Source organism: Marmota monax, unplaced genomic scaffold (genome assembly GCF_021218885.2).
Source record: "Marmota monax isolate L192 unplaced genomic scaffold, Marmota_monax_Labrador192_F-V1.1 WCK01_AAM20220418_F8-fsc00045, whole genome shotgun sequence".
NCBI lineage: Eukaryota > Metazoa > Chordata > Mammalia > Rodentia > Sciuridae > Marmota > Marmota monax.
The window spans coordinates 2,302,793-2,314,581 of NW_026692132.1; the positions used below are offsets into that span (position 1 = coordinate 2,302,793).

Consider the following 11,789-nt stretch of genomic DNA (forward strand, 5'->3'; position numbering starts at 1 on the left):
CCAAATTAGAGGGGGGAATAAAGGCAGATTTTAAGTTAGGTAGTCAGTGTAGTTAGATAAATCGGGGTCTAATACCGAGTGGAATCTAAAATGGAGGCCATGCTGAAAATGATTCCAGGGAACGCAAAACAACTCATGAAATGTGAAACCCTTCAATAATCGTGATGCATTACTTTTAAGATTAAAAGTAGTCAGAAAAAAGGAGTGGGGAATGTAAGGGTAAAAGAAATTGAAGTTAAAGCGTAAAAGTTAAAGGGTAAAAGATCGGGTGTTGTAAAAGTTTCTAAGCTGCAAGGTCTGAGTTAGCTGTTAAGACAATGCTTAGAACCGCCCAGTAAACATTTCCCCTGATTGGTTGTTTAATAACTGAAGGGCTCTGTGTGGTCGCACATAGGCATTGCAGGGCCTGGACCAATCAGTTTAAATGTAACCCCTCCTTAGGAATGACCTATCACTCCAGCCTGACCTGTTCCCACCAATGAATGAACCAATCATGTTTAGGAGTTGTTCAATTTTCCCGCGCCTCATGATGATTTGTTCTGATGTATACAAAGCCCTCCGCCCTCCCCAAAAAGTGTACTTAAGCAGTGCTCAGCCCCTGCTCGGGGCTCTGGGCTGCTTTCCCTTCTTGAGTGGGCACGGAGCCCCAGCATGCTGGTTCAATAACCCCCCCCCCTTCTGCCAATTGCAAAAAAAAAAAAAAAAAAATTGTATCACCAATAGTAGACTCCCTTTTTAAACTTTCCTCTATCTTTACACTATTGGTAGGTTAGTTGATTTGGATCCAAGGTGATCACCTTCATTGTGCCATTCCTCTCCTCTGAAAGATTCAAACACAAAATAAAGTCCAAATTTAAGACTGTCAATAAAGGATTCTACAATCAAGAAACAACTTACCTTTCATTCTTTGCCTTTCTATCATTTCATACCTTTTCAATCGTTGATTTTACAAACATTTTTTGACAACATAGTACCACAGGGCATACCCTGTGAAGGTATGCCCACCATAAAAAATACATATATGATTTTATTACTTTAACAAACATTTTTGAACACCAGTCTATTGAATACTATGATACAAAGTAAGAATACCAAAAAACAAGAGTCAGCCCCTGCTCTCCAGCAGTTTAGATGATAACTATTCCCCATTATGAATTCTCATCTCTGCAAAGTGCCTAACATACCATGATGTGCTGTGGTTCTTCTATGCCCTTAAACAAGCTTTTCCCTGTCTGAAATAGTCTACCTTCTTTCATTTTCAGAAATCCAACTCAAAATCTACTTCCCAAGGGCTGTGGATGTAGTTCAGTGGTAGAGTGCTTGCATAGCATGCTCATGGACCTGGGTTGAATCTCCACCACTGCAAAAAAAAAAAAAAAAAAAAATTTGACCCCCTTTCCAGTTCTAGTAACTCCCATAGAGATGCTTTAAACATTAGCATGTCATGTCTTCCTAGCAAAACTTTAAGTGTATTTTAATAAAGGAGTGGTGAAAAATGTCAAAAGGCAGTTTATTAAACTATTCTATACTTTCCACAGTGCCTAACATAGTATAATACACAAAGCTGGTTCAATATATGTTGTGATTAGTGTCAATGATAAATAATTTTAAAACGTTTGAAATTTATTAAAATGATAAAGAGTGATTCCTGCAACAGTATATTGCAGTTGTGAAATTATTCTTATTTATATGGGTGGTACAAAAATCATCAAAATGTGACTTTTAAAAAATAAGCCTTAATTATTAAGGTTTTAGGCATTTTGGTACTAGAAGGTGGCCATTCTGAATAGTAAAGACACTGTGACTTAAAATATGAGTCCCTTAGTCTTAATCTCAACAAATGAAATTACCCAATAAATTTTCTGGAATTATAAAGGGAATAACCAGATGCTGAACAATAATGATACTATAAAATATATAACAAGTATATTATAAAATTCAATTTGAAATAATCTGTTGACCTTATTTTTAATAATAATAATAATAATAATAAATGCTTAGCAAAACTGAGTATTTCTTAAAGATAGTAGGTCAACAGAGTCATCTTTCTATTTCAAACATAAAGAACTCTAATAAAATGACTCAAGATTCAGGTGAGGGGCTGGGAATGTGGCTCAAGCGGTAGCGCGCTCACCTGGCATTCTCAGGGTGCTGGGTTCAATCCTCAGCACCACATAAAAATAAAATAAAGATGTGTGTCCACCAAAAACTAAAAAATATAAATATTAAAAAGTTCTCTCTCTCTCTCTCTCTCTCTCTCTCTCTCTCTCTCTCTTTAAAAAAAAAGATTCAGGTGATATGTCATATTAACTCAAATATCATCTTTGGTTGTTATTAAGTTTTTTAAAATTTCATTTCTTTTTTTATTAGTATTTTTTAATTGTAGTGAACACAATACCTTTATTTTATTTATTTATTTTTATGTGGTGCTGAAGATCGAACCCAGGGCCTCACACATGCTAGGCGAGTGCTCCACCACTAAGCCACAACCCCAGGCGCCTAAAAATTTCATTTCTAAGTTATTTTGTTGACCTCTAATCTATCCTATTCCAGCAGTGTATATCTCAACCAACCCAATAATTTTTTCCATATACCCTTTTATTCTAATTTGTTATATATATGACAGCAGAATGCATTACAGTTCATATTACATATATAGAGCACAATTTTTCATATCTCTGTTTGTATACAAAGTATATTCACACCATTCATGTCTTCATACATGTACTTAGGGTAATGATGTCCATCTTATTCCAACTTCTTTCCTACCCCCACATATACCCAACTTTTTTAATTTATTTATAAATTTATAAATTTTTTCATCCTCTCCAGTATGAGTATTGATATAATGTTTATGCCTTAAAACAGTGAGATTTAATTTTAGAGCTTAGAACACAGCAAGGCAAACAAGCTATCTTCTTTAAAAATACCAATTCTCTGTGATACTGTTTGCAAATGTGTCCAAATCTGTTATTGCTTTTACTGGAAAAACAGACATATAGAAAAATGAATTATCTGTGATTGAAAAATGGGTACTGTGATTTTTATAAATCTGACAATTATAGTTTTCCTATGCAATTTATATATCAATATAGTTTGAACAAAATTATAGCAGTACTTTATTTACATCAAAGGAAGAATATTTTTAGCCTGATGAATAACACTAGAGATCTTCTAAATTCAATTTCTAAATTATACAATTGAAATGACCTGGACATCCTGTTGTTAAGCTAATCTCCTTACTGCTGTATCATTAATCTCTAGTCCATACCACACTGCTCTAAGGCTTCTAAATATAATCACTAACTGCATACACTGATCTGGTTGATGTGTATAAAAAGCCACTCACACAAGGTTCTAGTTAGTAATTTCTGGGTTTTATTTTAGCACAGAAACATATTTTAAACCAAGTTTGTATTAGTTATATATAATAATAGTGAAAATAATCAAATAATATTAAATAACAATAGCACATAGTTATACTGTTTTACATACTTAGAAACTGAACAAATTACCTTTAATGCTTTAATATTCTTTTATAAGACTAGCCATAAAAAATTTTACATTATGTCCCAAATTATTTGCTTTTTAAACAAAACATTCTGTAAGAAAAAAGTATAATACTGTTACACATAATCAAATTAACTGAATTCTCCTTTAGAAGCTTAAGAAAGGTTTTAGGAAAAAGAAGAAAGAAAAGAATTCATGTATGATTTAAATAATTTACATTTTTATAAAATATGCCAAACATTTGACCTTTAAGAGAAAAGTTACATATTTCATATTAACGTTAAGTTTAAAGGCCCTTTTAAATCTAGAAAAACATTCAAGGAGTTTCCTCTTCTTTAAGATCTACATTTTTTTTAACAACTAGAAAGCCTTCAGAACATACATGTCATTCTTTCATTATAACAATATGTTTCAATCCCCAGCTTATCTTAAGTTTAAACATTTTATCCGTGCAGTGTATTTGCAATCACTGTAAACCTCTGTCTCAGGAGCTCTCTTTTTTGTATGAGAAAGTTTTCAATAATATCTGCTTCTTTAAAGAGTCCGTCTATCTCATCAATGTAAGATGCATCTATTGCTGCTCTCTCACTAATAGGGAATAAAAAGTTTTATGGTAAACTAAATAGTTGCATAGTCTATAAACATTATCATGATAATGTTCTTTATTAAACAAGATTTGTTAATTATTTCATTTAAATGACTATGTGCATGAGATAGCTTTATTAATTTACTAAGAAAATGTTAAATTAGTCTCAAAAACATTTTTGACTACTCACAGTCTCCTGACACAGCAGAAAGCATGCATAATACTTATAATCTTATACATTATAATACTAATATTAAATTATATAAGTGATTTTTACAGCCATACAAACTATTACTCAAGTATGATGACTATCTAGTAGTTTTTTTAAAAATCGCCTTATATTCACCATAATCTTACGCCAATTAAATACCTAAATTCAGTCTTCAAATACAAAGATAAAAAGACACGATAGGGGCTTGGGTTGTGGCTCAGTAGTAGAGTGCTCGTCTAGCACATTCAAGGCCCTCGGTTAGATCCTCAGCACCACATAAAAACAAATAAACCAAATAAAGGTATTGTGTCCAACTACAACTAAAAAATATATATATTTTAAAAAGACATGATAAAATATAAGATAAAGTATATTAAATAACATCATATTTAATATCACTCTATAATAATTAACTTCACTGAATGGTATTTTTCTCAAAAAGGCATTTATATAAAAGTTTAAATGCAATATCATCTAAGTAAGAGGTCAAGACATATGCAGTCTAGTTTTGGCTCTGGCATTACCAAAACAAAGGATGTTTAGTGGAAAATTTGGGTTTATTCCCTGAAAATAACCAACTAATATATCACAAGGAATTGAGATAGAATAAAAAATTTTCCAAAGTTTAATTACTTGAAAGGTTTCTCAGCAACAGGATTAAACTTCCCATTACAGAATTTCCAAGAGACAAATACTATTTCTAACATAAAGACCCAAGAAAATATACTTTAATACTTGCCTTAAGATCTTTGCATACGTAGACAACATTAGATTAATTTCCTTGCTCATATCTGTTTAAAGAATCGTTGATTAAGTTATGAAATATAATAAACATGCATGTTATAATCAGTATATAGAAATATAATCATTTTATATATCACCATTTAAATCTTTCTCTAAGGTTTCATCTTTATAAAACAGTCCAGAACATTCAGAGAAAGATGAATCCGATTTTCCAAGAGAGGACAGCTGTGGGCTATCTGGCATTTGAGACTAAAAGAAGAAAGTAAAGAAGTATCATTATGTTTATTTAAAAAGCAAAATATATTATATATATATTTTTCTAATATATATATACAATATATATATATTAGAAAAATCAAACAGAAATTACATACTAGTCATTTGAAATTTTTTTATCAAGGAAACTTTTAGGACTAAGAAGTACTTTGCTCAACTTTTAGGACTAAGAAGTATGTTGCTAAACTTTCAGGACTAAAAAGTACCTTTGTCTTGATTTTAGATTAGATTTTGAATATGGTTTTAATCCCTTGATGAAAATTTATCTTGTATCTTGAGCCATTGGATATGTTCACAGCAACAGTGTTATGGTTTAGATCTGAAATGTTCCCCCAAAACTCATCTGTTGAAGGCTTGGTCCCCAGTGCAGTAATGTCCAAAGATGGAAAAATGGGGAAGTAATTGGATCATGAGGGCTCTGTCCTTATCAGTGAGTTAATCCACTGACATCTGAATAGACTACTGGAGTTGATGAGAACTGTAAACAGGTGGGGCATCATTGAAGGAAGCAGGTCACTGGAGTCATGCCTTGGAGTCAATATCTTGTTCCTGAACCTTCCCTCCCACCCCCCCTACATCCCCCTGCTTCCTGGTTGCCATAAACTGACAAGTTTTCTTCTACCATACCTTTCCACCATGTGTTCTACCTCACCTTAGGCCCAGCAGACCATGAACTGAAACCATGAACCTAAGAACCTAAGAAATTGTTTTTCTCAGGTATTTGTCACAGTGACAAAAAGCTAACACAAATATAGTGGTTATTATTGGAAAAATAACCAAATACTTGCAAAATTTTGCAACATATTATAATTTTCAAGGGGGCAAATAATGTCCCAAATGCAACAGATTAATTGGTGAAGGCAGTGATGAAGGACTAAATACAGAGCTTTTCTTTTAAAAGATTAATAACTATAGTACCTAGGTGTCTTACTTATCATTGCAAAAAAAAAAAGTCCTATGTATCATAAAGGTCTGGACTCACTTCTGTCTCTAGATCACAAACTAGCAAAAAGAAGTCTCCCAATAGTTTCCTGGAAATCTAAAATTAGTGAAAAAGCAACTGGAGTCCACATAGTTCCTTCTAGGACAATCCTAGCTCTGGGTATATGTATTAAATTCCATTTAACAACAAAAGTTTGGGTTTTTGTGGGTTTTTTGGTTTTTGTTGTTTTGTTTTGGTACTAGTGATTAAACTCCAGGGTGCGCTACCACTAAGCCCCTTTTTAAATCTTTTTTTATTTTTATTTTCAGACAGAGTTTCACTAAATTGCCCAAACTGGCCTTGAACTTGCAACCCTCCTGCCTCAACCTCCAGAGTAGCTGGGATAACAGGTGTGCACCACTGTGCTCAATGATTGGCACATTCTTAAAAGGAAGAAATTTAAGAAGTATGTAAAATAGAATAAAAGATTAAGACTCTAGGAACACACAGCTTACCTCCAATTCTCTTGTTCTCTTGCAATTTCTAGAATCAGGCTTTACAAGATGATTTGCCATAATATTCTGGAGGCAAAAACTGTAAGTTTAGAACAGTATCAAATTTATGTACAGTTCTCTTGAATCCCTTCCTTTTCCTGCTATTTATTTAGGGTCTCACAATTGACCATTTACTTAAATTTAATTTCCCCTTTCTTTAATTTATCCTAACAACTGTTTAGGATAAGACTTTGATTTTTTTAAGACTTTGATTACTGCACTGCCTTCATTCAAAAACCTTTCACTATCCACTGCTTCAAGGTAAGTTCAAATTCTAATATATGCTCTACCATCTGAAGCCAACCTACTATTCTCATCATTCTCAACTCTTCCTTTATATACACTCAGCAGCCACACTAGTCTCTGGCATTTGTATCTTGTTTTAGGACTAGCTCATTTGGATTCTTCTAACTTCACAAAATCTTAATGTTGAAGTAGATCTTACAGTTCATCAGATCTTACAGTTTATCTTATTCAATGTATCTTTTTTTCCACAATTGAGAAAACAGGAATGTTTAAACAGAGATGTTTAACCAAGTTCAAACAAGTCAGCCTGTGCCAGACCAGAAACAACTCTTCTAGTTTGAAGTTGCTTCTATAGTCCTATCTTATCTTACCATAGCATAATATTGTTTTCCCATAAAATGTTTGGTTTTGGTTTTTGGTCGGTTTTCTTTTCTTTTCCCTAAATTCTAAAGGTATTTTTTTTCTAGAAGTTTGTGATACTCAGTTTAAACTTAAATAAAAAGTGTTGGAACCTAAGAGAGTATAGTCTCTACATCAGAGTGATCTACATTCAAGTTATCAAGTTACTTTTTTAAAAACTATGCTGAGTTGGACAATTACAGTGAATCTAATTAGTCACATTACTAATATGACAGCAAAAGCAAAACCAATTTGTAAAGAAAGATATTTGTAATATATGAAAAATGTTCAACATTTCTAACAATTAAGGAAATGTAAATCAAAACCACATTGAGATTTCATCTCACTCCAGTCAAAATGGTAATTATGAAATGTTGGTGAGGATGTGGGGAGAAAGGTACATTCACAAATTGCTGATGGGACTGCAAATTAGTGCAGTCACTCTGGAAGGCAGTATGCAGATTACTCAAAAAACTAGGAACAGAACCATCATATGATCCAGCTATCCCACTCCTTCATATATACCCAAAAGATCAACCACATCAATGTTTATAGCAGCTAAATTCACAACAGCCAGACTATGTAATTAACCTAGGTGGCCTTTAATAGATGAATGGATAAAGAAAATGTAGCATATATACAATGGAGTATTACTCAGCCATGAAAAAGTATAAAATTCTGTCACTTGCTGGTAAATGGATGGAACTGGAGAACTGCTAAGTGAAATAAATCAGACTCAGAAAGTCCAGGGTCAAATTATTTCCGGAAACTAATCTAAAATGGGTTGAGGGAGAGGGGAAAAAATGGTAGGTGGGGAATGCCATCAAAATGAAAGATAGTCGAGCAGAAAGAGGGATTGAGGGGAAGGGAGGAGAAGTGGAATAACAGGGAAAACGGGGGAATAAATCTGACCTAACTTTCCAATGTACATATATGAATACAATACAATGAATCTCCTCATTATATATATCCACAAGATACTAAATTTTTTTAAGAACTGTAAATAGAGATCAGTAGAGTAGATGAAAAGGAACAGAGGAGGGGGGGGTAAATACTGAGGACTGAATTGGAGCAAACTATACTCTATGCATTTATAATTACGTCAAAATAAACCTTAATGTTATATGTAACTATATGAACCAATTAAAAAGTTTAAAAATAGAAAAATGTTTAGTGAATTCAGTATAGTATTTCCACACCCCTGCTAATATCTTTATAGTACATAAGTTTAAGTACTATCATAGTAACATAACACATAGAAAATACTACACATGCACAACAGCGCCGACTTTGCCTTGGGAGCGGGAAAATGTGTCAGAGAAGCCAGCAGGCAAGCACTGATCCCCTCCCTTCCCCTCTCCATGTTCCCTTTTCCTTTTACATCCCCGCTCCTTTCTCAAAGTAACACAATGTGCACTTCTGTCTCTGTAAAAAAAATGTTTGTCTTCCGGTCACAACTTAAGGCCTTGAACTAATTCAGGCCTGATGGACAGGCGGGTTCTCATGCTGTGACAAATATCAGTCACCGCCGCTGTCCGCGCTATGCATCTTAGGCGCTGGAAACTAGGTTACTACGAACAACTACCCCCCATGCCGTATAACACTGTTTTCTTCAATTCTTTTTTCTCAGCGCTACGCTGGCTCTTCAGGCCACTTCTCTAGCCTGCTCTCGCCTCCCCTGTCCTCCCGCCCTTCTTCCCAGCCTGTGCTTCGCCCCACTAAAGACCCTGAACAGCCGCTCCCATCCACTCCCACTGCCTCCTGTCCACTCAGGACACACTCTCTGGCGAACTCGTCCCTCCAGTCCCACCACAGAACAGTCTACAAAGCGGCGTCAGGACCTTCCTCGTCAGCAAAAGCACAGCAGTGAGGCCAGACGCGCGTGACTGCGCAGACTCGGCGAGGAGGCCTGGCTCCCGGCAGTCAGCGCGCGGGTCATGTGACGACCCCTGGGCCTCTAGGAAACTGAGGGGCCTCTTGCCGCTTCAGGAAGGAGGCTTGCTCCCGCTCGCGTCGAGCACGAGCCTTTATGGAACGGGGGTCTTTCCTTTTGTGTGTGTGTGTGTGTGTGTGTGTGTGTGTGTGTGTGTGTGTAAAAGAATTTAAATATAAATTCCCCATCCGTGTGATCAAGCTTCTAAATTGATGGGTTCGTTCCCGTCATGTTGTCCTGATACAACTAATTTTTCAGAATCCTACATTTTAACAGAATTCCTTACTGGATATGTCAGTAAGTTTAGTTGACTTAATTGGCAGTAGGTTTCAAAAGTTATTTGTAATAAACGTGGCTCACACACGTGTGGCTTAGCCCTATTGGGTGCTTTAACATGGCGACTTTGACCTGCCCTTTCACAAATAAACATTCTAACTTTATGCCTGGGTAGTTGGTGTGGAAGAAAAAGCAGCATTATCACTTCATAAGGCAAAGATCAATAACAGCTCCATGAACTTACAGGTACACAATCTTACACCTTAGGGAACTATGTTCAATTCATACACATTTTTCATTTTTTCCCCTTTTGCATTTAAATCTGTTAGTTGTCTTCAAGATTTGGAAGTGTTGTATGTACATGTTTTTTACTGATTATAAAAAGCCAACTGTTTTAAAGTAAGTCCCTGGAAAATAGACACTGGGATGATTTGCTAATATTGTGAAATATAAGCTGCATGATACTACTAAACTCCACGATTTGGTGAAGTTATTGATAGTTAAGAATCCCAGTCACTGTATGAGGACTAATTGCAATCTGTTGAAAATTTACCTTCAATAGTAAAATGAAGGGAAAAGTGAGAAAGTTTTTATAAAGTCAAGTGTATTCACTTTAAAGGACTAGCCTTTATTACAATATTTGCTCTTCCTTTTGAGGGGGGTGGCATAAAGTGTCCTTTCATGAAATAAAGATGTAGATATTTTAAAATGTTTTAATGTCCTTAATTGTTAAAATATAAAGTTGTCCACTCAGTGTTTATCTCTTTTCCATTGTCATTATTGCTGTTATTTTTAATGGTCCATTAAATTCAAGAGACTGGGAAATGCTGACCTATTTTTCTCTCCCAGCCTTCACATTGTATGATATCTAAATAGATGGTTATCTGCCTGATTTTCATCCTGTAACAAATGGTTCTAAAATATTTCCAAGGAAAAAAATTATTCCAAAAACCCAATGTATTTATGCTGTCATCATCCAATTCAGAGTATACAATAACATTTCATTTTATTTTTAAAAACTCTTCATTGTATAAGAGAACACAAGCTAAATTGATACAAATAATGGATAAGAATAAGCAAGAAAATGTGGAGGGTTATATTGACCCAATGGTTTGAAATGTTCAAAGGAGGATCATCATGGTTGTCTCATTTAATGTTTTAAAAAGACGGATGTACACAGGACACTGAGACATTTGGATTGCTCTATATCAAAGGGGGGAAAACTTAGATATGAATAAATTCTACATCTTGGAGCTAGAAAAAAAAATCACTGAGAATGTCTTTGGTATTCTGCTTCAAATCACTTCTTGATCCTACTTCATGCTTTCATGTTAATTGACCCAAATGGACAATACAACTGGAGAATGAAAATTAGCTATTTCAAATTCAGGCAAATATCCTTCTTAAAAATGTTTTTTTCCCTTTCTGATAAGTCACCACAGCAAGACCTCTAACCACCCTGCCACAGACTTCCTTTATAATCACTGCTGTGGACATGAAGTTTTTGTGAATTTAGGAAATGCAAACCCTATCTTGTTAAACACACACACATACACACACACACACTGAATAACTGCTTATGTAGGCATTTTGTTTCCCAACTCTAGAACCCCTCTGCTTTTGTATCATTTCTATACTGACCAAAAAAAAACCACGCGTTCCAATTTTCCTTGCTAGTAAAGTAATACTATTTAGCACAAGTTCATAAAACAATGCTTAAGAAGTTTTGTTTCAGCCAGGTGCAGTGGCACACACCTGTAAGCCCAGCTATTTGAGAGGCTTTTTAAGAACAGTCTTAGCAACTTAGTGGGACCCCCGTTTCAAAATAGAATGGGCCAAGGATGTAGCTCAGTGATAAAGAATCCCAGGTGCAATCCTCAGTCCCCCACAAAACATTTTTGTTTGGGTTATTTTCAAGGTTGTAATGTTCGTACTCAGCTCTTCAAAGTTTTTGTTTTTAGTTGTAGTTGGACACAATACCTTTATTTTATTTATTTTCATGTGGTGCATGAGGAGCTAACCCAGGACCTCACACATGCTAAGCGAGTGCTCTACCTCTGAGCCACAACCCCAGCCCCTCGAAGTTATGTTGTAGAAAACCATTTTTAAAGAATTGAATATAATCCCTAAGA

General features: G+C 34.8%; 1 protein-coding gene across 1 annotated transcript; it reads right to left on the reverse strand.

Annotated features, from left to right (window-relative positions):
* Positions 1-3,355: 3,355 nt before the first annotated feature.
* Positions 3,356-9,483, reverse strand: Tex12 (testis expressed 12). Its single transcript, XM_058586298.1, has 3 exons — positions 6,765-9,483; positions 5,189-5,300; positions 3,356-5,098 (listed from the first exon to the last, which is right to left on the reverse strand). Exons 1-3 carry the CDS (start codon positions 6,822-6,824, stop codon positions 4,977-4,979), a joined length of 294 nt encoding a protein of 97 aa, XP_058442281.1. The 5' UTR covers positions 6,825-9,483; the 3' UTR covers positions 3,356-4,976.
* Between the last annotated feature and the right edge of the window lie 2,306 nt (positions 9,484-11,789).

Bases quoted from the DNA above. Each gene is read 5' to 3' on its own strand.
- Tex12 (XM_058586298.1), bottom strand. From the start codon at position 6,824: ATGGCAAATCATCTTGTAAAGCCTGATTCTAGAAATTGCAAGAGAACA. The intron at 5,301-6,764 runs GTAAGCTGTGTG...TTCTTCTTTTAG, and splicing joins AGAGAACAAGAGAATTGGAG to TCTCAAATGCCAGATAGCCC. The intron at 5,099-5,188 runs GTGATATATAAA...TTCTTTAAACAG, and splicing joins CTTAGAGAAAGATTTAAATG to ATATGAGCAAGGAAATTAAT.